This window comes from Salminus brasiliensis, chromosome 22, assembly GCF_030463535.1.
Source record: "Salminus brasiliensis chromosome 22, fSalBra1.hap2, whole genome shotgun sequence".
Classification (NCBI taxonomy): domain Eukaryota; kingdom Metazoa; phylum Chordata; class Actinopteri; order Characiformes; family Bryconidae; genus Salminus; species Salminus brasiliensis.
In genome coordinates, this window is record NC_132899.1 from 6,145,726 (window position 1) to 6,169,572 (window position 23,847).

Sequence of the window (23,847 nt, forward strand, 5' to 3'; positions counted from 1 at the left end):
ATAAGATAAACAAAATGATCAACTATCAAATGAGTCACAAATTGGGATATTACATTTCTACAGCATAGAAAATGACCCAAAAATGACCCCAGGATCCCAAATGTGGCCCACACGTTAGTTCCTCCCTCGATTTTGTCTAACTAACAAGCCCATGGGTTCAAGTGGTTCACAGCCACCCACAAGCTTAACCTAGGCACAAAGATGGACGCAGTTGTCTGATATATGCGCTGCCCTGCCACACACACACAACCCCCCCCCACACACACACCCCCTACAATATAACAACTCGTACAGACCCCATTTCTTGTGTGTGTACACTGGCTAATATGAGGCCGTGTCTGGTGAGCAGGAATTGCTCTGACAGGCCTGTGATCTGCGCGTGTCTATCTGGAGGAGAGAATTTCGCCGGCGTTCAGCTTCTCTTCCCCCCTTTTTCAATTTCGCCCCGGTCCCGGTGAACTAACACTGCACTGATGCCTTTCACCCTCCACTGGCCACAGCCTCACCGCTAATCAGGATTACTCCACTCCGTCAACACTGATTTCAATAAAAAGAAAAAAAAGAGAGTGTGTGTGTGTGTGAGAGAGAGAGAGAGACAGGGAGAAAGACAAAAAAATTATCATAAATATAGAGCAGGGGCAGGCCTTGCTGGCTGGTTGTCGTGGCGATAGCAGAAGGTGATTAAAATCTCATTCGACGGGAATCCAACTGATTCAGGGTGGTCAGACAGAGGAGGACACATACACACACACACACACACGAGTGAGTGTATTCCCGTCTTTGTGGGGAATTTGTATTGTATTACTATAGTTTTTTTTATACTGTAGTTACAGTATAGCTCAATGGTAAATGTTGCTGGGCTACACCTAATTGCCATTTATCCCCCATTAAGAGCTAAAAACATGCTTAGACACACTCCCTCTCACACACTCTCCTCTCCTGATATTAGCTGGCAGTGTGTGATTATTACCGGTCTCGCCCCCGAGTCACTTCTGATTGCCCGTGCTCCGACAAATTGGCATAAAGTAGATTCATGAACAACAAGTCACTGACCTCTTCAATGCCAGCCTCGCTCAGGTTCAGGCAAGCCGCACCTCACCCAAAATTGCCCTTTCTGTCACAACAGGACACAAAAATGACTTTACCCCTCAGCACTGATAAGACACCGTGTCCTCTGTCCCCAACATGTTAACATGCTAACTAACTGCTCATTAAACCAAACCAATGTGACGCGTGACCTTGTTCCCAACGTGCCACATGGCTATGGCTTCTTTAGTGGAGCAAATCGCCAAGACATGGCCTTAAATTATCGTTCTTGTGGTTCAATAGGGGAGAACATTTCGCCCTGCACGGGCTGTGTAAGTGTGTGTAAGTGTGTGTGTGTGTGCTTGTGCGAATGTGTGTGGTTTAATTAGCCTGTTGACACGTGTAGCTATCTGATGCAACACTGCTGCTAGTCGGTGAAACCCCTGAACAAACACGCTATCACTGAGAAAACAGTTCCAAGGTATGTGCAAAAAAATACATACATCCGAGAAATACCGGCACGTACAAAACGAATATTGACTCGTGTTGGCTCAGGGCTAGCAGGTTCTACCTCTTAAATGTCTTGAAACGTTTTTTTTTTTTGGTTGTTGTTTTCATTTCTCCTCTTTCGCGTCGCCTCGCAGCGAGCTCAGGTTCATACAAAACGCCAAACCTACAAAATGGCGGGAGGGAGGGAGGTGTTGTTGTTGTTGTTTTAGCTCGACATCATTATCAATCCCTGAGGAGAGTGGAGAAGGTGTGAAAGTGCAAGTCAATGTGTTCATTGTCCCTCTGTCCAACGAGGAGCCGGCCCTCCAAAGCTGTGAGAGATCAGGCTGAGTGGCTGGCTTGTTTTCCTAGCAATTAAAGACTGCAGAATCAATGGAAGACAAGGCGAAGTGCGCCGCCATTAAGCTCAGTTAGGGGGTCGTAAAGCTAACCTGTTGAGGAGTGCTAGGGAAGGGAGGGAAGCTATGGTGCAGCATGTATGAATGTCCCTTATAGAAGTTATAGAACAGAAATATACAATAAGGTACATTCTTATTTTGTATAATCTTATAAGAATCCTCTATATCCTATATATAAAAATAAAAACACAAACGTTTGGGTTCTGTAAAGGGTTCTCAATAAAGGCAGTTAATGGTTAAATGGTTGTTGTTCTTTTAAAAAAAAAAAATAATAAAGTCTATAGTTAAAGTTGATTGTATTGTTTATGTTTACATCCTGGTTCTTTAGTAACGATATTGGTTCTATATTGAAGCATTTGAATGCATTATTTGCCTGATTAAGAGGCTCTTCAAGGAAAAACCTCTTATGTTGACTGCTAAACTGTGGTTCCTTAAGGGTTCTTTGGCAAAAATGCATGTTTTTAATAGAACCACAGCAACTTAGAGAAGCAGAAGTGGTTCTTCGCCTGGTTAGATCGATTTTCAAGAACACTTAAAATCTGTTTCTTAAAAAAAAAAGCCTTCCACTATTGTTCCCATCCTTTTTGCTCAGAGTGTATGGATGCATTGGATGCTGAAAGTGTGTGTTGGTGTATCGGAGAGGGGCTGTGTAACTGTGTGTGCACGCAGGCGCATTAAAGAGAGCCTAAAGACTTGTCTGGCTTGTGTCAGGTTGACAGGGCAGGGCAGTTAAACAGAAGGAAGTGAGGGAGTGACCCGAGAGGCCAGACTCTTTGAGGAGATAATGTCCAACTTTCTCTCTCCCTCTCCTTCTCCCTTTCTCTCTCTCTCTCTCTCTCTCTCTCTCTCTCTCTCTCTCTCTCTCTCTCTCTCTTTCTCTCTATCTCTCTCTCTCCGCCTCCCACAGGCCAATTAAAGCTCTTCCACTCACAGCAAAAGTTGGCCAAGACTTCCTCTACTCTCCCCCCATTCTCTCTGCTTAGCAACTCCCCATCAACACACACTCCCATACACACGTGCTCACACACACACAGACACTAGCAGCTGTTGCATTCCCATCCCAGTATTCAACATACCTTTCCCTCATCTCTCCTATCCCTTATTGTGTCATTAAAACCCAGAGGGAATGGCATGGCTGTGCCTGTCCACGACAGGAGTGGTCAGTGTGCTGAGGCTGCAGTCGGCAGAGGTGGCAGCTGCTGCCACGTTTGGCATGCAGGCCTTACATTGTTGTGGTTGGCGAGGGCTGGCACTCTGCGGCAGGCTCCTACCATCATTTTTCTGTGCCGGCCTGGCAGCCACAGAGAAGCAGCCTCATGTTGATCCACCACAGCTGGGTCTTCTTAGAGGAACAGTGCTGATCTAGGCTCAGATTTTGATACAGTGATGTAGGCTGGGGATAGGTTGTTTTTTTTTTCTAGGAGACTAATGTATTAATATTGACCTCCAGGTTGGATGTCACTTAGGTCCTCCAAAGTTTAAAAGTGACTCTGAACCATTCCATTCTTTACCCAATACGTTTCTGGCCTACAAGACTTCATTTGCCCTAGTGTAGTAGGAGACTGGTGATCAGTTTAGCCAGATTAGCCTCAGGCTATGAAGGTGAAGCAACACCGAAGCGCTTACAGGACACGATCTGGAGCAGAGGGGAAGGAGAGGAGTGAGGCGGTCATTCCATCAAGCTTGGAGGTAAATAATCAACAAACAGCCGAAGAAGGACAAGCTCCTTCGGTCGCTGCCGCCTTAATCAACACTTAAGGAATCAAATTGGATTTGGCCTATCAGGGACTAATAGACTCCAGATTGTTTGTGTGCGCACTGAGGGTGGAGGTGCGGGGTGGGGGGTGTGGAGAGCATGTGTATGCGTGTGCGCTTGAGTGTTTGTGTGGATGCTGAGTGCGGATGCATACATGCAAAAGTGATCAGACATATGAAAGAGAGCAGGGCTATGTCTACATTGGCCCACATTGAACATCTACTTGACATTGATGAGCAGAAATTTCTAATTAATTAAGTGACAAAGGGTCTTTTGGGCAGTTTGAATGGACATTCTGCACTGAAGGGAATATGTGCTCTAGGGCTGGCAAAGCAACCCTATATTTTACAAATCCTCGTTTTTACATTTTTACAGCTGCAGTTTACAATATGTGGCAATTTCAAAAGGAATGACCAATGGGAACTGTCCTATAAACTAATTTGTTCAAGACATTTTTGGAGATTTTTGAAGGTTTTGCAATGATATCTGATCATTTCTACATAAGTTAACTCGATTAGACTGTATAGCCCCATTTACTTTTCATGAAATAACCACAAAGAGATCTGTACACTGTATCCCAAATGTTACCCAGGCAGACCACACACTTCTACAAATCTGCTGTTGTTCCAAAGCAACATGAAGCACTGACCAGTTCCTGTTGGGCATAAGCACCAGTAAAACCTTAAATCAATATTATTCTTTGACACCAGAATCGGCCCGTCCGTATAGATGATCTACCTCCCAGCCCTATGTGTTCGCATGTCTTTCAGCATGGTGTCCTGTAGGTCGAGCAGAAGAATGCCATTTTTAAAAAAGTATCCCCTAAACTCAGCGCCCCACTGGGACTTGTGGTTTTCTGTGTCATTATATAACTGTAAACTCCTGGACGGATGAGATTGGGTAATGTTTTGCAGATGCTGGAAGGTCCTCAGGCCTGGGGGGGCTTGGGAGATTTGAGAAAGTGCTGCTTCCAAAGCTGAGGGAGACTGAACGGTGCTGCTTGGCTTTAACTCATGAGTCAGGGTGGACAAGCTCTTGCGGTGAGGTCACTCCATCACACACACACACACACACACGCACAGGCTTCAGATCCCTCACACACATAGTCAGGCTCAAGTGTGTGTATGCAGGTGTGTGCTACTCAACACACACTTAGCTGGAAATTACCCACAAAAGCCCGCAACATACTTCAGCCATTCTGTCATTAGCGCGAATACAACTCATGCCCTTTAGCTTATGACACATTCCCAACACTCGCAATGCTTTATTTTCTCTCCGTCTTGCTCTGCCTTTTTCTCTCTCTCAGTATTTTCTTTTTAAAACCATATGCTGTCAAACGCAGATGTTAAAAGAAAGGGGAGGAAGGGGGGGTTGAAAAAAAAGAAAATAAAAGTAAATATACCCTGTAAAAACTCCACAGCGAGGCTGTTCCTGCTGTTGCTTTCCGTTTGCCACTGTTTCTCCTGCGCTCAATGAAGGGCAGTGGCACAATACTTTTTCATTCAGCATATTGAACAGCCTCCCGGACAACCCGCCGAGTGTTTTTATTGTTAATCGATGCCAATCCATTCCAAGCCTTGATGTTAAATAGAGATCAATACGGGCAAGCTGTGGCTGGATCTGATTTCAATCGGCCCGGCCCGAGCAGTGGGTTTTAATCGGAGGGTAAATCAAAGCCGGGGGAACATAAGTCAGGTGAATTAAAACAGACTGCTGGGGACCTTTCTCGCCGCCCGGCCAGCACCAGGAAATACCTGTCATATTTTATTATTCCTGCCAAACGGGGTTTATTCACCACCACTTTGCTTCTTTTTTTCCTCCTTCCTTTTCTTCACTTAGAAGATGGAGAATGCAAGAGGGAGGGTAAGAGATGGGGGGGGGGGGTTCGCTAAATAGCCAGCGATAAAAAAGGACATCCAAGTCCTTTAGTGGCTCAGCATCCAGATTGAGGGAGAACAAGGCGAGAGTGTTCCCCTTTTTACACGTCTCATCTTTAATGATCGGTTCGGAGAGAGAGAGAGAGAGAGAGAGAGAGAGGGCAAAATCGATGGCGGCCCTTTACCTTCAGCAAGCCACATTTCATCTGGAAAAAGATCATAAGAGTCGCCCTGATTTGTGAATTAGTTCAGTCTCAGAGATCAGGCCTGTGAGTCAGACGCACTACAGAGACACTCGCGGTTATGATAAGAAAAAAGGGCCAAAAAATTGAATCAGCACTTGAACCCTCTTTTTCTGCACCTTTGAGGTGTTAAAGAAACCCACAGGCATCCATAATATGATCTCCTTGTCTTAAATTTTGTGCCACTTCTCTTCAAAAAAAAGGAAAGGACTCTTTTTATCTCTCGTTCTATGAGCGTTAGCCGTCTTTCTTTTGGAGGGCCCTTGAAAAGCAGGAGGGTGGTGCAGGGGGGGTCAAAGGGTCTCACTATTTTCCTGTAGATAAGCATCATCAGAGGTCCATCGTTAGCCCAAGACCCCATAAAAAAATAGAAAAAAAAAAACAGAAGCCATCCGCAAGGCCAGGGATCCACGCGACTCACGGGGGTCGGACGGATTTAATGAAATATGGCCGCTGCTATAGCGGTGATTGATCGGGCGAGTGGCCGCGGCTTCTCCGGGCCGCTCGGCGGTCCTCTCCTCCCGCAGTCCATCTATGATGATAAATTAGCGTTAGATGGAGCCTAATGAGTTTACTAAACATTTGGGATTTGCGCTAATAAACTGGCAGGCTAGGAAGCTAGCAGCGAGCGCGAGCAATCCCCGAGCTCCCCCTTATCGCGGGGACATGACAGTTAAACCACGCTTCCAATCTGCCATCGATTCATCATCCTGGCGCCATTGTGCATGCTTCACAAGAGGATAATTATGCAGCCACCACATCACAAGTGCTCATATTTCCCTGAGAGAGCTAGCGGCCGCGCTAGCACCAGTCACCCAACGCCTGCACATGAGTTTTTGTTTTTTTTATCGATCCAGTTTTATGTTAGTAGTATTATTACTATTGTCGGGGACTCAACAACTTTTTCTGGATCGGGAGAGAGCCTAATTTGCCGTGGAGTGGATTGTAGAGATACTAGAGATGAAAGTCTGAAGTTTGTGAGCTTGTGGCTGCAAGAGCAAGATTTTGGCAAGCAGCGCTGGAACCCTGTCACACCCTTCATTCCTGTTTTTTTCCGTCTCTGTGTCATTTAGATGCAGCGGCTGATAAAGCAGCAAATATGATTCATTGTGCATTAATAGGATATAAGATGCTTGTTTTGCTAATTGTCTTTGTGTTGTGAAAGCAAACAACTCTCGACTATGCAGAGCAAATATTTGCCGTCTCTAATGACGCCTTATCAACTGCACCTGACCTCCTGTGACACCCATAAATCAGCATCACACCCCGTATTTAAAAGCACGCAAATTAGGCCCTGCTTTTAGCCTAATAAACTGCTGGACAGCGCGAGGGTCCTGGCCAGCGTAATTGCTGGGAATAATTCTAATGAGGTCTTGGGAAACATGAGTAGAGGTTCTCTTATAATGACAAATTGCCGTGAGCTACAGCAGGGCTTTCCGTCTGCAGGCTCTCTGACTCTCTTAACGCTGAACTGCTCATTTGTCCACTCGCTCACTCGCTCAATCCTTCATTCTCTTTCTTTCGCAATTTCAACATTTTATGCATTCTGAGTTTTGTCGTCACTTAGGGGCATTTCAGCATTGCATCATCCTCACAGCCTTACACACACTGGTCCTTCACAATACGAAAAATAGCTGCAACCGTAAGCCCCCCCCCTCCCATCCTCTGTAATCTGGGCTCAAAGGTCCGTCTTTGCATTCAACGGGTGAAAATGTGCCTTTGTTATCAACGGGACGGCCCGCTGGCCGATAATCTTTTGACAGTGGAGGAGGGAGGGAAGGAGGGGGGCTATATTTAGAGATAACTTGTCAGCTTTAATAAATGATACTTATTTGCTGCACTTTTTGAAGGTTTGGTGGAGGATGGCTCTAGCAGGGCGGGCTCTGGGGACCGCGGCGGCCAAGGCCCAGTGCTTCTCACTGGGGGGAAAACTGATGGCTTGTGCCCAATGTCCAGATCGCTGGCCTGTGACCTGAGAGTGGTGCGAGCAGTACCATGTCCAATACAATCCACACACAGTTTCCTAACCTAATCTCAGCGGTGTCACACGACAAATTGCCACATTCGGAAAAATGGGAATGGATGGAGATCGGAGGGGGGGGGGTGTTGTAGGTAAAGAGAGAATAAGGTTGGGATGATAGGATGTTGGGGGTGGATGGATGGATGGATGGACGGATGGGTGGATAGATAGATAGATGGATAGTAGTAGAGCTGGATATCTCCTGTAGTGTCTAGAGAGGCAGAAGAGTCCCAACAGCGGTCTGATTTACAAACCTCTGCTAATGCGAAACAAATGCTGTGGGTGTGAATCCGCACTTACTCACACAGCGGCGGCAGAAGAGGGAAAAATCTCTCCCTGCGAGGCTCTGGCCTGTGAGTCACTACAGCATCCACAGTCCCAGAGAGGGTAATGAGGGCTGCATTTACTGCCAGCTATGCACCACACTCCACAAACTGCACCAGCACTCCATTAACGCAATTAAACTCCATAAAGAAACACCACACATCTGAAATAACTACATACACCAGCTTCACCTCAGAAAGAACCTCCAAATAGGGTTGGTTCAGGTTGGACTAAATTGCTAAAAGTTTGCTAGAACTAAAAATAGCACAGTACAGTACTGCAGAAATATTGTAAACACCTCTTTATGTGGACTGTAAGTGTTTATCTATGCAGTTAAACACTAATAAAAGAAATACAAATAACATCCATACAAAATGTTGAGGTTTTACATCACTGTGGTCATTAAAACACCTCCTAAGATCCCCTGATGGAGCCCACTATCATTTACAGTCATCATCCTGAACAGTACTGTAAATACTAATAGTCAAAAACTCATAATTATAATTGTATACCTTAATGTTTTACCTATTTTTAAAATAGCTACTATTTATATGAGTCTATACACTTATAGTATCTATTTTTAGGTTTAGTTTAAATTGACGATTTCAGACGATTTCACCTTTACGTCCAGTGAAAGTTCTTTAGACCTTTAGATAGTTCTTTATCACTGTTACTCAGTCATCTCTATTACAAACAAGCTTCTTAACGGGAACAAAAGCGGTTATTCTATGGCTTTGATTTGAATGACCATTTATTTTTAAGTTCGCGGAGAGCAGACGGAGTGGAGGGAAGGACGGGTGTTGAGGAGCTCTCAGCTGGACGCTGGAAATGGAAACATGCTGCCTGCATTCATGAAGAGCAGCGTCACAAACCCTGGCCATGCATTCCACACAGTCCGCGCCTCACCAAAACTGATCCAATTTGCCTGGTTGTTATTCAAAAGGAACATGCACCCACGCCTGCCTATTGAGTAACAACAGACCCTCTCCAACTGTCTGGCTGTGTGTGTGTGTGTATGTGTGTGTGTGTGTGTGTGTGTGAAATTATGTTCAGATTCATGAATCTAACAACACTTGTGTTTCTACTTGTAAGAATTGCTAATGCTTGCTTCTATATATTGCCGCTTCTAATCTCCAAAAAATTGCAACTTTACAGGAGAAGAGAAAAACCTTCTTAACTTAAATGGAAGCAAATGTAAAAATATTTAATTGGGAGTAATTTTGGAGCATTTCTACTGGTCCATTCATTATGAAATTGGGATACATGGTGAAGAACAACAGCCAGATTCACATAATGTCAAAAAGTGAAAAATGGCAAAAATGGAGATACGAGGTCTTTGTGCGACAGTGACGAATGATATGTGCATTAAAATTGGACTGAGAGATGTGGTGTTGTCAGCAATTGTGTTTATTTTTGTAGTGTGTGTGTGTGTGTGTGTGTGCGGTCGTACTTGCAGCATGCTATGATGACAGGCTCAGCAGGAGCATTCACACTGGCCGACAAAAGGGGTGTGTCGCTGCTTTGTGCTCTGAATCAAATAAAAGGCCTTTTTAGAGCACATATGTCCCTCTCCTCACAGTTCACTCAGATTAGACTCTCAATACCCCCACCAGACACACACACACACACACACACTGGAGTTGGTTTATTTAAACTCTCCTCCTCCTTCTAAGCTCTCTCTATTTTCCCCCTTCTTCACTTCTTTCTGCTGATACCCTGACTTTTGCAATGTCCACTGCACTTTCTCACCAGTGTGTGTGTGTGTGTGTGTCCCTCTGTATGTGTGTGTGATTTGTCTTTCAGCAGAGACTCAGTGGAGCCACTTTCTTCCGTTCTCTGGACCCATGCAACATGTCTTACAACAACACCAGCTCGGAGCCCCCTCCTCTCAACACATGCTAAAGCCATTTCCCCACACACTCACTTACACACACACACACACACATATGGATGCATGGGTTAGGGTTAAGTTGGGGGAGACAGGCCACACTTATGGTCATTACCAAAAACAGAACAGGCCTATGTGCACTTTTGTGATCTTTTTCTTTTATGTATTTAACAATAAATGGGGTGGGTGGTGGCGGTGGAGGAGTGTGTAGGGCAGGTGTACTTCAGTGATGATGCAGTGAAATTCAACAAATTAATGTATAAACCTCATATCTCAAAAATTGCAACTATAGAGAAGGAATGGAGAAGGAAGCCGCTACTTAACTTTCAATGGAAATAAAGGTCATTTTGTTGTGTGTACCATTTTGGAGCGTTTCTATTGGTCCATTCATCATGACATTTTGACGTGACAGACAGCTGTCATATTCCCAGTAAAAAAAAAAATGGAGATACAAGGTGTTTGCATTCCAGCAATATTATAAACATTAGGCAATTATGGCAGGTGGTTGGATAGAGCTTTTTTTAACACAGTCTGTACGGTTTATTTTAATTAAATTAAAGACAATAATAAATAAATGTATCATTTTTAATATCTTTTTTTATATTCTGTACTTGTAATTTTCTGTATGTAGTTACTTAATTACATATTATGGTTAAACATTCAGGCCCTAAAATGGCAATTATTTAATCATTTAATTATAATTATTAACTTGCAGATTCTTATTCAGGAGCCTAAATTACTTCTGTTGGCAAAAGGGTTCCGCTGTTGTCGCAGAACCCCTTTAGAGCCATTACAGAATTATGCAGAACTATACAGTTTTTGGTGAGAGTACCTAACATGCCCATTAGGCCAATTTCAAAATAATGAGTCTTAAGCTTAACAGCTGAATACCAGGCCTGCAGGTTAAGGGGGTCGGGTTCAATAGCATGATCCACAAACCCTGTTTCCTCATGCACACTTTCTAGTGCACTTTGCCAAAGTTAAAGTGTACTTGCACATGTTTTTGTTGTTAAATTATAGTCTAGGAAATAGTTCTGAAGTGCAGTTTAAAAAGTGTGTAATGCAGTACATCTGTTCGACTGTACGCTCAGTGCACGCCCGGGGTAGCGGCGGTGAGGTTTTGGCTTTTTGACCACGCTGGCTGTTTCTCGTTTTCTGTGTGAGTGCGAGCGGAGCGCTGCCTGCCAAAAGCAGGTTAAGCTCTCTGCCTTTCCCCCCTCCTGTAGATCTGGCAACCCTGCCTCTCCCCTCCTGGAGATCTGGCAACCCTTCACTTCCTGGCATAAAAGGTGACAATCTTCATTAAAACCTCTTACAGACAACTGTCAGTTATCCTCGGTTAGAGGAAGCCAGCTGTTCTCTCCCTCTTTCTCTCTCTCCCTGTCTCTCTCCCAGTGTCTCTCGCTCTCTCCAGTGAGACAGAGCTCATGGTTTATAAGCTGTGTGCGTTCTGAAGAGTTTCAAGGTGAGAGTGTCATCTGCTCTGTGCGCAAAAAAAAAAGGTATTCCTGAATATCATTATTTTGGTGCACAAAGACAAAGGACCAATTAACAAATCATTCTGAAAGACTGCGTCGCTACAAGTCACGCTCACTGTCGCACAAAGGGCCTTAAGTATGTTAATGGCTGTATTACATTTACATATAAAAACAAATACACATTTTTACACTTGTTTAGACAGTTTCCAAACAAGTTCACTAAGTCCTGACATACTGTGCTAAGTCTATCAGGCATGCTTTATCAGTCTGAGCCCCATAAACTGCATAAACACTTCCTATTCAGACTGCAGACCTTCATAACCACATCTATTACACAGTAGTTACAGGAGTAATTCAGGAATAATCAGCTTAAGGTGAATGCTTTCACCAGCATGATACAAGGTGTCCAATTTCAGCCCCTTAAAAGTCTCTTAAACTGACTTAACTTACCTAACTACATTAATCACATTAGCTACAGTAGTATGTAATCAATAATAAGGTGAAATCCCAGTCTTCAGAGTGCTAAGTCTGCAGTTTCAGGGGTTAAAATTCACCACCACAACACATACGGTTATGAAATATCACTACTATGAAATATAAAACTGCTGCAGCTTTATCCGAGTAATGCTAAGCGACGTGTAAGTGCTGTTTGTTATCCTGTAGCTGATAAGGCCGTGTGGAAGAATGTGCAGTAGTGTGTTTGTGCTATCAGCACACACTCCCTTAAAGGGGTTTCTGACATCTCTGACTGTCTCCTCTTCCTCCCTCTATCTTACCCCATCCACTCCTCCATACGCAAACACACATACACCGTTACACATGCGTCTCCCAGAGAAGGTTCACACGCCACAGGCAGAATCAGACAGACCTGAGCTGAGAGCTGAGAGCTTCAAAAGCGCCACGCAAAACACACCTGCACCTCGAACAAGCGGCCGCTTAGCATGGCCAGATATACACGAACACACAGACATATACACACACACACAGGACACACACTGCATTAATGACCTCTTAGAATAACACAAATACCCCCCACTGGCACGGCGGTGCTCCAGAAAACACACGCCGCAAACGCTGTGCAGAGGGAGCAGGAGCTTTACTGCTGCGTTAGCTTCTTTAGCAGTGGTCAGTGGAATTTGTAGCACGGCCTCAGCCATCACCTGACTTATTTAGTAGGCACGCTGGCTGTGTGTGTATGTTTTTGTATACTGTTCGGACTAAATATATATATATATATATATATAACATGTATAGAGCATTGATGGATATATATATATGGTTATATCTATGTCATGGGACATGTTATTACACAAGGATAGGTAAATATATACCAGGAATCATTCATATATATATATATATATATATATATATATATATATATATATATATATATATATATATATATATATATATTATAAATAGCTCATATGTATGATCCTATATCCTGAGATTGTATGAAAACTAGTATGTGTGTGTGTGTGTGAGTGTGTATGTGTGTGTGTAAGGTAACAGTAACGGAAAGCTTGCTGACTGCCCCATAAATAAGGGCAGCAGAACACACCTGTGCAGCCGCTGTAGTGCGGCTATGAGGCTGTTACCTGGCCAGAGATATATCTGCTGTCTGCTCCCCCATTAATCAGAACTAATGAAGCTCTAGGCTCTCTCTCTCTCTCTCTCTCTCTCTCTCTCTCTCTCTTTCTCTCTCTTTCACACACACACACACACACACACACACCACTCTCTTATAAAAACAACCCCGCACACATGGACACATGCACACAGGGTATGAACTTGTGTGCACACTTGCTTACTTACACACGACACACTCTCACTCACACACATGAATGTCACCTGAGCAGCGAACGAGGGGGGGAAAGCGATGCAGAACTGAAATGGCTGGAGGCAACAGTAACAGCTGAGCATCCCTCTGCTGCTTACTACAGGAGAGAGCGAGCAACAGAAAGGGAAAGAGAGAGAGAGCAACAGAGCACTCTCCACTTAACACTCTCTTAATTACTCCGCGTACAGGTCTGTGAAAATCTGCCATTCAGGAGGTTTTCCAAACAAGCCCTTTTTCTCTCTCTCTCTCTCTCTCTCTCTTGTCCAGGTCCCTTGCACACACCTGCCTGCCACACGGCCCTCTCTGCTCCACCGCTGATATGTAATTAAAGACGCCTCCAAAATCCTCCTCGACAGCCCGGGACGCGGCCAAAAATGTAAATGACATTAAGGGAGACAATGAATTGAATTTTTTTGTCTAATGTCCCTCAGCTTTTTTTTTTTTTCTTCTTTTTCCACCGCCACTCATTTCCATAGCGCTTTCTTTCTCCCCCCCAACAAAAGCTCTGACCTTCTAAATGCTGGCATTTGTTCAGCCCAAGCTCGGAGAGGGCCGCAATCGAGCATCCACATGCCTGAGAGAGGGAGGAGAGAGAGAGCGAGCGCTTCGAGAAGAGTCGCATCGCCTAAGCAAACAAAAGACAGTGAAAAAGCTTATAAAAATAGAAGATAGGAAAACCGGATGGTCATCAGAAGCCTGTTTGTTGTGAGCAATTAAAAAAAAAAAAAAAGGCAGAAACAGGAATCCTTACTTGAGGATTTCCCTGCACGCGACTTTCTGGCAAAGCCTGCTAATAATCAGCCATAATCCTTTCGGACAATCCCCCCCAACTCATATGGAAATATAATGAATCTTAAGCGAAATCAACAACAGGCCCCGAATTACGGCCCAGTGCCCAATAGGAGAACAGGTGCAGGCGGCTGAGCGGCTATAGGACTAAAACCGTCCCGCCGCACAACTGTGTACGGACAATAGAAGACGAAAGGGGGGGGGCGGTTGGGTGAAGTCAATCTCATGCATTATTCAGCAGAGGGGAGGCTGTCTGCCAGGGGTCAGGCTGTCTTGACCTTAGTGACAGGAAGTGAAAGGGAGATCGGTGGCTAGGAAAGCCCTGATCAGCGGCGGAGTCAGGACGGTATTATTAGTTCCGCGGACACGGACAGAGCCGCAGAAATCACCCACAATCCTCTCTCTCCTGACGTAGCACTGCTGCGAACCTGTCTGGTAAGAGCTTATGCAGCATGCATGGCTTTACATTAGACCGCTGGGTTTCATCTCCATCTCGCTCTCTCTCTCTCTCTCGCTCTCTCTCTCTCCCTCTCTCTCTTGTTCTCTGTTTTTCGCCCTCGTTCGAAATCCCCGCAGATCAATAATCTATGCCAATGCGGGGGTGAAATATTTAAAGATGCACTGCGATCGAATTTCTGCAACAGCTGTTAAATGCAACCAACTTTTTCTTCCTTTTTGCTGTTTTTTCCCCTCATTTTTTTTCCTAAGCTGTACCAAAGTCCAAGAGAAAATAGGATAAACAGATGTCTGGCTTGCCTACAGGAAAATAGGACACATTTGGAATGATAAGTCTCCTAAACTCCATTGAAAATGCCAGGAGCGTGAGGGTGCCAGTTACTGTCCGCGCCCGTGCCAGCGAGCAGCGCGCCTGGCCCGTGTGCCATCTGGGAAAAAATGGTGCTGAGAGCGTTATTGATAATGGATCATGAGTTACTCTGGTCAGCATGGCCTAGTGCTACATAAAACTGTCTCTTTACTTCCCTTTCTCCCACTCTCTCTCTCTCTCCCTGAGATTCCCTCTCTCTGCCCCTCTCTTCCTTTTTCGCCCACCCCCCCTCAGTCAAATGTTTTGATTGTAACGTAATCTGCCCTCTCTTGTCTGCCTAAACAATCCCTCCATTCACTTTCCAGATTCACTCCCTCCATGTCCATGCAGACCATTATTTCTAAGCGCCTGTTGAACATGCACATTTGAAGGCATCCCTGTTTGAGTCACACCAGTCATTTTAATACCCACAGTGTCCTAGCGAGGGACAGGGGCAGGGATTAGTCTAAAGGGCAGTTGAATGTGGTGAAATTTGCCTTTTCCCATGTAGGCCTTCTCCTATTTGGAGTTGCACTACAGAAACTTACAGGAAATGCACATTTGTTTATACACAATTTCCTCCTTATCCCAAATCAGCCAAGACATATTTGGTGCCTGACGTTTGCTTCACTTCCTGTAGCGTTTCACTGCAGTCATTATACTAACATTAATGCCAGCATACAGTCACCAGTTAGCATCATGCAAAGTAGGCCTAGAAACCCCAAACCACATCATCATGTTAAGTAATCTGTAAATAGTCGTGCTTTGCGATTTCTAACACTCTACAACTTCCTCTGAAGTCATCTGAAGTTAAAATTTCGGCACTTTTACAGGCCACCCCATCCTGACTGCTCATTCTGGGAGCGAAAGGATAAAATCATCTGCTCATAGCAGCGATACACAGACAATACAGCGGGCTAATGAAGCACGTCTGCCTTTGTGATCCCACAGAACGGATGAAAACGATACTCCCGGCTCTTTCAGGCAGCCCACAATGAAAATGTGAGCTTTTTTATCCACTGTTTGAACTTACGACAATATCCCCTCCTTTTTGCCGCGGCCTCTTTCCCTGAGACTCAATCCCTTCTCCACTGTTCCCCTTTTCCTATTTTACTTGTGTTACATGTATTGTCCGCCAGATTGAAGCACAAAGCACAGACACCCGATCTCTCCAACTCTATTTAGCCAGGACACAAAGCCAAGCAATTTATGGGAAGAGCCAGTGCGTTAAATATCAATGACGCCCTGTTGTACAGTGTTCAGCATGTGCCTCTTTGAAGGTAAATATATACTGTAGGCTCCGCTGCTCAGATGAATGGGCCCGGCGTGGCTGAGTCGTCGGAGGAATCACCGAAGAGGAAGCGAGACAAGTTTTATCTTTTGCTCCCAAAAACCAAAACAACCCCCCCCCCCCACACACACACACACACATGCACACGGCAGCGCTCCTCCTCTCTGTCTCTCTGCTCTGTCTCTCTTTGCTCTGCTACAGGGCAGTGTAACACAATTCTCTCCATTAAAACATCCTGCTACTAATTACTGTTCACACGCTGTAGCAGCATATCAGCGTATCTGTTCAAACACTTCACCCGTTCACGTGGAAGAAATGGAAGGTTACGCAGCATGGCTCAGGCCTGTCACCTCAAACGCTCCGTTTAGCAAAGCAGATACAGCAGGAGAAAAGGTTACACTAGACAGGGATGAGTTAATCCCTTTAATAATCGATGCACAGGACAGTAAATAATCCTCATTCAAATGATACTGACAAGGACCACACCGCAGGAGTACAAGACTGTAGGTCAAATTACGATAGTTGTCCTGCTATCACTATTCTGTTTCTGCTAATAACATGTCAGGGCTCTCTCTCTCGCGCGCTCTCTCGCGCTCTCTCGCTTCACCATTGCACAATAGCACTCTCCAAGTGCAGACTGATTTGCTCCACATTATCATGTAGAACAGCAGTGTTTCCAAATCATAACCATATGACGTGTGACAGGAGGAAGCTCGTACAGCTCAAAGCATGCAAGCACGGCCGTAAATTCAGCACCCAGGGAGTGAGTCCCTTTTTCCAACACTTGACACACATACTGTGGTGCACACACACACACACACACACACACACATACATACAATGCTAGCCGTGAGTGACAGCAGCAAGTGGTTGTCCCTATTTGATTACTAATAAGAGAGATGTTCCCTCTGTCAGATACCAAACATTCTCCACTAAGCAAACAGCTATTCCAGCTAGTCAAACATTAGCATTGCTGTCCACTGGCAGCGCATATTTTTGCTTCGGCTGGGCTCGTCGTGTTTCCACCGCCACAATCTCATTTCTCAGCCATTGGACAGGGAAGTTCATGATGGGGAGATAAGTTGGAGGGACATCAAAACTGAGCTGAGAAGGATGGACAGGAAGAGTGGAAAAGAGTGGGCCAAGCTCTCTTGCTACTGGCACTGAACACGTCCACATGTCCATGGCTTTTGCTGCAGCCTTTATGGAGCAAGGTGAGCTTGTTCTGGCCTGACAGAACCAACAGCAGCAGGATCGGCAGCAGCATCGGCAGCAGCATCGGCAGCAGCATCGGCAGCCGGCGCGCTGTGCCTCATCTGCCCCACATGTGTACACTGTGCTGAGATAATTGGCGATAAGGAAGCTGTACAAGACATGCTGAGCACTTGTAACCTTGAGGTAGAACCCACAAAAGAGGAGAGTCGCAAACACATGGAATAAAACTAAACAGAGGAAAGGAGAAGGAGATGAAGAAGAAAGTGAGAGAGAAAAAAACATCAATTACCAGTGCTGCAGGAGCCAGTGTATTTAAGCACGCTAATGCTAATGTTATCAACATGTAAGCGCCAACAACCAGCTGAGAAATGTTACTCATTACCCAGGAGAAGCACTATGGGAGCGCAACATAAACACACACATACACACGCTGCTAACGCTCTGCCGCACTGTCTGTGGACCCTATAAGAGAAACAAAGCCCGTGTGAAGCTGTGAACAGGCATCTCTGGCGCTTACAGAGAAGATAATAGCGGAAGAGGAGACTGAGGTGAATAAAGCACTTGTTAACAAATTAGGATGAAGAGAGAGGCAGAGCCGCAAATCTTAAAGCCAAAAAACGCTCTCTAGGCATAAAGGACTGCTCGCCTGCTCGGCAGAGAGGAAGGGCTAAGGAAACTACTTCCCCTGACAACTCAGCTAGCAATTACGGAGTCCCTAAAGACACCCCCGGGTTTTTCCAAGTCAACCCACCTGCACAGGGCAAACGCACACACACACACACATACACATACACACATACACATACACACACTCATACAGCAAGCGGCCGGCCTAGCGCCACCCAGCAGATATGGGCACATCGACACATCAACACACTTCCGAAAACGGGAAGGAAAAGAAGAAGAAGAGGAAGAAGAGGAAGAAGAAGGGGAAGAAGGCAAAGGAGCGAGCAGGCCCTTACCTGTCAATGATTACAGGGTCCGAGGGGGTCTCGTTTCTGTTGCCGCAGCTTTTCTTGTCACAACACCGGCTGCAAAGGAGAAACAAACAAACAAACAAACAAACAAGGAGTTGAGAAGGCAGCCTGCATGAAAGTATTATCGCCTGAGCTCCAGCTCCATCACTTTCTCATCCCCTTTATATTCGGATAGGCGGAGGTTGCTGGCTGGCTGTTCCTGACGCTGTGTGGTTTTAGGGCAAAACGGGTGGTGGGTAAACCAGTAGATGGGGAACAGCATGCCTCGATGTTTGTCTTGGTGCTGAGCAGCGGACAGGACGGGAGTGTGTTGTGGAAGAAAGAGGGGGGGGGGGGTGAGGGGGTGCGCCAAGAGGCAGGAGGATCACTTTCACAGCTTCGCCTTTTGTTTACCTCTAATTGTCAAGCTGTTATATCTGGAGAGGATGCAAGATGCCACCTTCAACCAGCGTTTCTGTGGGGCACTTATTAATTACCGGCTCAAAAGCCTGCATCAATCTCTCACAATGTGCCAATGCCTCCATTTTGAGGGCCCCGACGACGCTCCCCATTATGAGTGCTTTAATTAATGCCGAAATGCTACAGGAAAAGGGAAAAAAGGCCTGCTATGCCTCTTGCATTTAAAGAAGCACACTGGTATAATGGTTACATGTCCAAATGAGCTAAATTAACACCATATGGTATGGGAAATATGTAAAGCTCCTCTAAGCTGACAGCTAAAACGATTAAAAGAAAGTGTATGGACCTCCACTTGTGTGTGTGTGTGTGTGTGTGTGTGTGTGACTCGGTAGGAAAACACATCTGTGAGGAGTCCCATGTACAGCAACACGACAACACACGTCGCATTATCTGAGAGGCACGTCAGCACACATAGACCGAGTAAGAGGGAGCTGTGCTTAGTATGTTAATGCCTCTTCAAACACAGCCCCGAGTGCAACACATCAGTGGGGACTAATGGTGGGCAATGGCAGAAAATGGCAACGTTGCATGACCTTTATGCCTGTTAGTGATGCCTGTGGGTGAAGCTCGATTGTTTTACCACCCTGTTACGCATGTTGTTTATTTATTTATCCGAGTTTGAGGCACAGAGATAATACTGTTACCTCGCAGACTTGCACATTATATAGAAATAACTTTCAACTAGTCAAGCAATTCGATGGCAAAGCGCTTCACATCATGCGGCCCAAGTCCAGCCAGATAAATCCAGATCACTCCGCAGATTTCATTTGCCTTCATCCCCTGATTTGTTCACGACCAGAGGCAGAAGAGCAAGCCTTTACAGCAGCCTACAGCACATCTACGCACATCATCACCCAACCCACAGCTCAGCCAGGCTCCGTGTGCCACCTATCTCATTCTGCTTCTTCTCAAACCGGGTTTTTAGAAATAATTCGACTTGTATTTAAAGCCGAAATCAGATGCGCTAAATAAATCTGTCAGATCAGGCACGTGCTCGCATGCATAATAGCACTGTTAGGTGTGTGTGTGTGTGTTTCTTATTTCCTTACCTGCACATGATTTCGTGTGTAAGGAGGACTCGGCACATTTCTGGGTTTTTGTCTTGGCCTTCATAGATGATTGCCTTAAAAGGGAGAGATTAGTAATTAGGAACGTGCTTAATAATAACGTTATTATTTCCAGGCGACTGTAGGAATGCTGTGACGTCAAATATATGATTTCTATTTTAATAAAACAAAAACAAAACAAAAACAGCACTGGAGAATTTATTATTTTATAAATACGCATTTTACATAATAATAATAATACAATACAAAATAATAATAATAATAATAATAATAATAATAATAATAATATGTTATATAATATTCTATATTTATATATATATAAAAGCATGTAAATGCTGAATAATGTTATTTGTGTAAACGCGTATGTGCTGTTAGTGTGTTTGTGACTGTGTGTGTGTGTGTGTGTGTGTGTGTGTGTGATCGCTTGGCAGGTTGGTGTTGCTGATAAGTAAAGTGGCATTAATAAGAGTTAGTGAATGAGAAGCCGCATATGCTACAGCGTGTGTGTGTATGGGTGTGTGTGTGTGTGTGTGGCGCTGTGTTGGGTGGGTTTGGGGGGGTTTAGATGGCCTGCATGCAGATGGCCGCGCTGCACAAGACCCGAGAGCTCTAATGTGCACATATTTGAGGGGAAAGTGCTAATGGGCAATCTGCTGTTTATTTTAGAGCCGCTAACAATGATTTCTCCCCTCGTGTTTTTTTTTTCTTCCTCCTCTTCTTCTTCTGCAGATAAAAAGCTGCACGCGCTGTACGGTTCACTAACTTTTGAGCATTGGCTTTAACAGATGGCGCAGAGCTGGAGGTGCGCGCGCGCTCTCTCTCTCTCTCTCTCTCTCTCTCTCTCTCTATCTCCCTCTCTCTGTGTCTCTTTTCTTGTTTCTATGTTATATTAATACTATAGGAGCGTTGCGCGCGCGTGTCATTGTGCGTGATGTGTGATTCGGGATGTACGAGACCATTGATTAACGATCTTAGAAAATCACAAATAGAAATTATTAGTATTAAAGCGCGTCATAAATCTGCGATAAAGGCACGCGAGCGGTTAGGTAAAAATGGCAAAAAAAAAATCACCAAAGCCAAAATTTACCTGTGATAATAATAATAATAATAATAATAATAATAAACTTCACGTACAACAAAAAACTATTTTAATACTGATTTCACACACATATTTAAGGGCTCCCAAAACAAGATGACCCGTGGTTCTGTATGCACGCACCCGTGCGCGTGCATGCCTGTGTGTTGTCGCGACTTTCTCTGCTTTTGCTCTGATTTATTTCCACTCAAACTCTGAAAATCCATAAAGCTGCTGTTCAGCCCCATTGGCTCTTTGATCACTTGCACACCAATTAGGCCGCAGCCCACAATAACGCCGCGCATTAGCGTTATTATTTCGTTATTTCGCTAATATTCCCGTCCTAAATAGGGCGTTACAATAGACCAACTAACCCTACTCTTTAAAAGAGATTTATTTTTACAGTATGAACGTCCCTATGTCTCTCTCTCTCTTTATCTCTCTCTATATGTGGGTGTATCTTTCTCTACGACAGGAGCCCCAGTCCTTATCCTAATAATAGACACTTCATTTATTGGTACTATTTGACATTAAAGGTAAAACTAACGCAATGAAGACGCCCAACACTAAATAAAAAAAGCTCCTATTACTGCAGACATTGACAAGATGTTTGGCTCATAAAACATGCAAACTGATCTCTGGTGCTTATTATTAAATAACAAATCTCGTTTATTTGCAAAGGTGGGAATAAAAAGTAGACTGGGGGTCTTTTCTCAGAGTGCAGAGTTGAAAAGGCTGATTAACAACATCCAGGATCATATCAGATAAATGAGATTGAAAGAGAGAGACAGAAAGAGATAGACAGAGAGGCTGATAATAAGGAGGGGAGGACCTCAGCTTTTATCCCTCTTTCATCAAACCTCCTAATAAATTTATAGGCCGGTTGAATCAAAAGCGCGCGCTTGTATTGTATCACTATTATTATTTTATTATTTGATCTCACGTCGCCTGTCAAGTTCAAATAAACCCGCGATAAATTAGGCTAAACCCAACACAATTAACACACTCAATCACACCTGACAAACTCCTCAAAATACACAGCAGCACCTTCCAGCCAAGCGCAGCGATTAAGAGCACTTAAGAAAATCGCGGGATAATAAACGATAAAAAATGTTTAAACGTGCGCTTACCTGTTTGGTCATGGAGTCGATTAACCTCACATACAGATCCTGTTCTGTTCGCACTCCTAAGATCAGGGATATCAGAGGGGAAAAAAAAAAGAGTTTGACTGGTTTGGAGTGCTGACTGCAGCACTTCTAAATAATGGAACTATAATATGTTTTAAATTGAGCGTTTTAAAAATTGGCCGTAAATAAAGTGTAAAAACTAACAACATCTATAAACTGTAACAATATTAACATCTTCACAAAAACAACTATAATCTGAGGAAACATTATAGATTATACACATGATATCATATCACTATAACTTATATACGTTTTGCGTTATTAACCGCAATAAAAATCAACGTCCACGGACTGTCATCTAATTTTTCACACATATAGTCATAGAGTATAGAGTTATGACTCACCGTTGCTGTATAAAAGTTGTAGTTTGTAATGAATCCCATTGTTCGTTTTTTCACTGTTTGGTTCCTGAAAATAAGCAGTGGTTAAAATAATTAGATTTTCAGTTTTCAGATTTATTTTTTTAACGCTGCCGATTGCAGCAATAAGAACGATTATTATTTCAACTACAATAAAACGAAGGGAAATGTATGAAAATACACAAGGATTATGCCTTTATGTGTATGTATTTAATGCATTATAAGAACTAAAAGTTTTCTAATAAATTCAAAATATGTTTCATAGAATATTTTTTTTGTTACATTTGTATTAGTATTGCTTTTGTTTTAGATGCATTTTTTTGTTTGTCATGTTATTGCAATAAAATGTCCAATCAATTTTTTTTTTATTATTGCAACACATGATACTTTTAAATATTACAGTCCTGGGATGAATTGTGTGTGCAGCACGCGCTGCACGTTTCCCAAAACACAACTTGAATCACCCACTAAACCCCAAAAGCACCACAAACTCGTGGCTTACTTTCTCCTTCTCCACAAAGTCCACGAAGGCCGTCCTCTCGATCTCAACCGGCTGCCCCTGCCTGTCATAGAGCGCCAGCACGAAGTGGAAGAAATTGGACTTTCTGAGGTTGGACGGAGGCTGTTTCTCATAGTGTGCTCGCGCGAGACCAACTCCACTGGAAATAAGCAGAAAAGGAATAAAAATAAAATGTAAAAATGCTTTTACAACGAGAACAAGCACGAGGGGGTGAAGTTTAGTAAAAGCAAAATACACAGTTTTTTTTTTCCCCCGAAATATTTTTTTTTATTCTTATTATTATTATCATTTATTTTATTCTACGGAGAATTCCTGAATTCCTAAATTGTCCCTGTCCCGTGGAGAGATGGATGCATGTGGGAGAGTGTAACTGATACCCCTGGCAGCAGTGGTGGGATTTGAGAAATGCGTTTTAAGATGGAAATGGAAAATTGCAAAGCTAAAAGCCGTGCCTTTGTTCTGGTTTCTGGTACCTCTGCGCGGCCGTGTTGGCGTCCACAACCCCGGCCGTGTGCATCCAGGACCTGACCGGGTTCATCCCGCTGCCCAGCGGCTCCTCCTTCATACTCGTCCCCCCTCTCGGTATGTTGTCCTGAATCCCGAACATGAATGCAGGCGTTGCGGTGCAAACGAAGAGGGAATAAAAAACACACACACTCAAATAACACTCAACCCGAGGATCCTCGCGCTGGAGTGGCGAGAGGCGAAGAGGAGCGAGAGGTGGAGAAAGTTTGCTTGTGTTTT

The 23,847-nt window shown here is 44.2% G+C and overlaps 1 protein-coding gene across 10 annotated transcripts in view; it reads right to left on the reverse strand.

Moving 5' to 3' along the window:
* The window catches only part of ebf3a (EBF transcription factor 3a), a 121,431-nt gene that overhangs the window by 96,912 nt on the left and 672 nt on the right, over nucleotides 1-23,847 (reverse strand). For all 10 annotated transcript variants that reach the window (XM_072667033.1, XM_072667029.1, XM_072667026.1 and 7 more), the window contains exons 1-6: nucleotides 23,577-23,847; nucleotides 23,086-23,242; nucleotides 22,569-22,632; nucleotides 22,168-22,223; nucleotides 19,945-20,018; nucleotides 18,422-18,490 (exon numbers count right to left, since the gene is read on the reverse strand). The exon at nucleotides 23,577-23,847 is cut by the window's right edge and continues 672 nt beyond it. In XM_072667033.1, coding sequence (XP_072523134.1) covers nucleotides 18,422-18,490; nucleotides 19,945-20,018; nucleotides 22,168-22,223; nucleotides 22,569-22,632; nucleotides 23,086-23,242; nucleotides 23,577-23,710 — 554 coding nt within the window. In that variant the 5' untranslated portion in view covers nucleotides 23,711-23,847. The remainder of the gene's footprint in view (nucleotides 1-18,421; nucleotides 18,491-19,944; nucleotides 20,019-22,167; nucleotides 22,224-22,568; nucleotides 22,633-23,085; nucleotides 23,243-23,576) is intronic.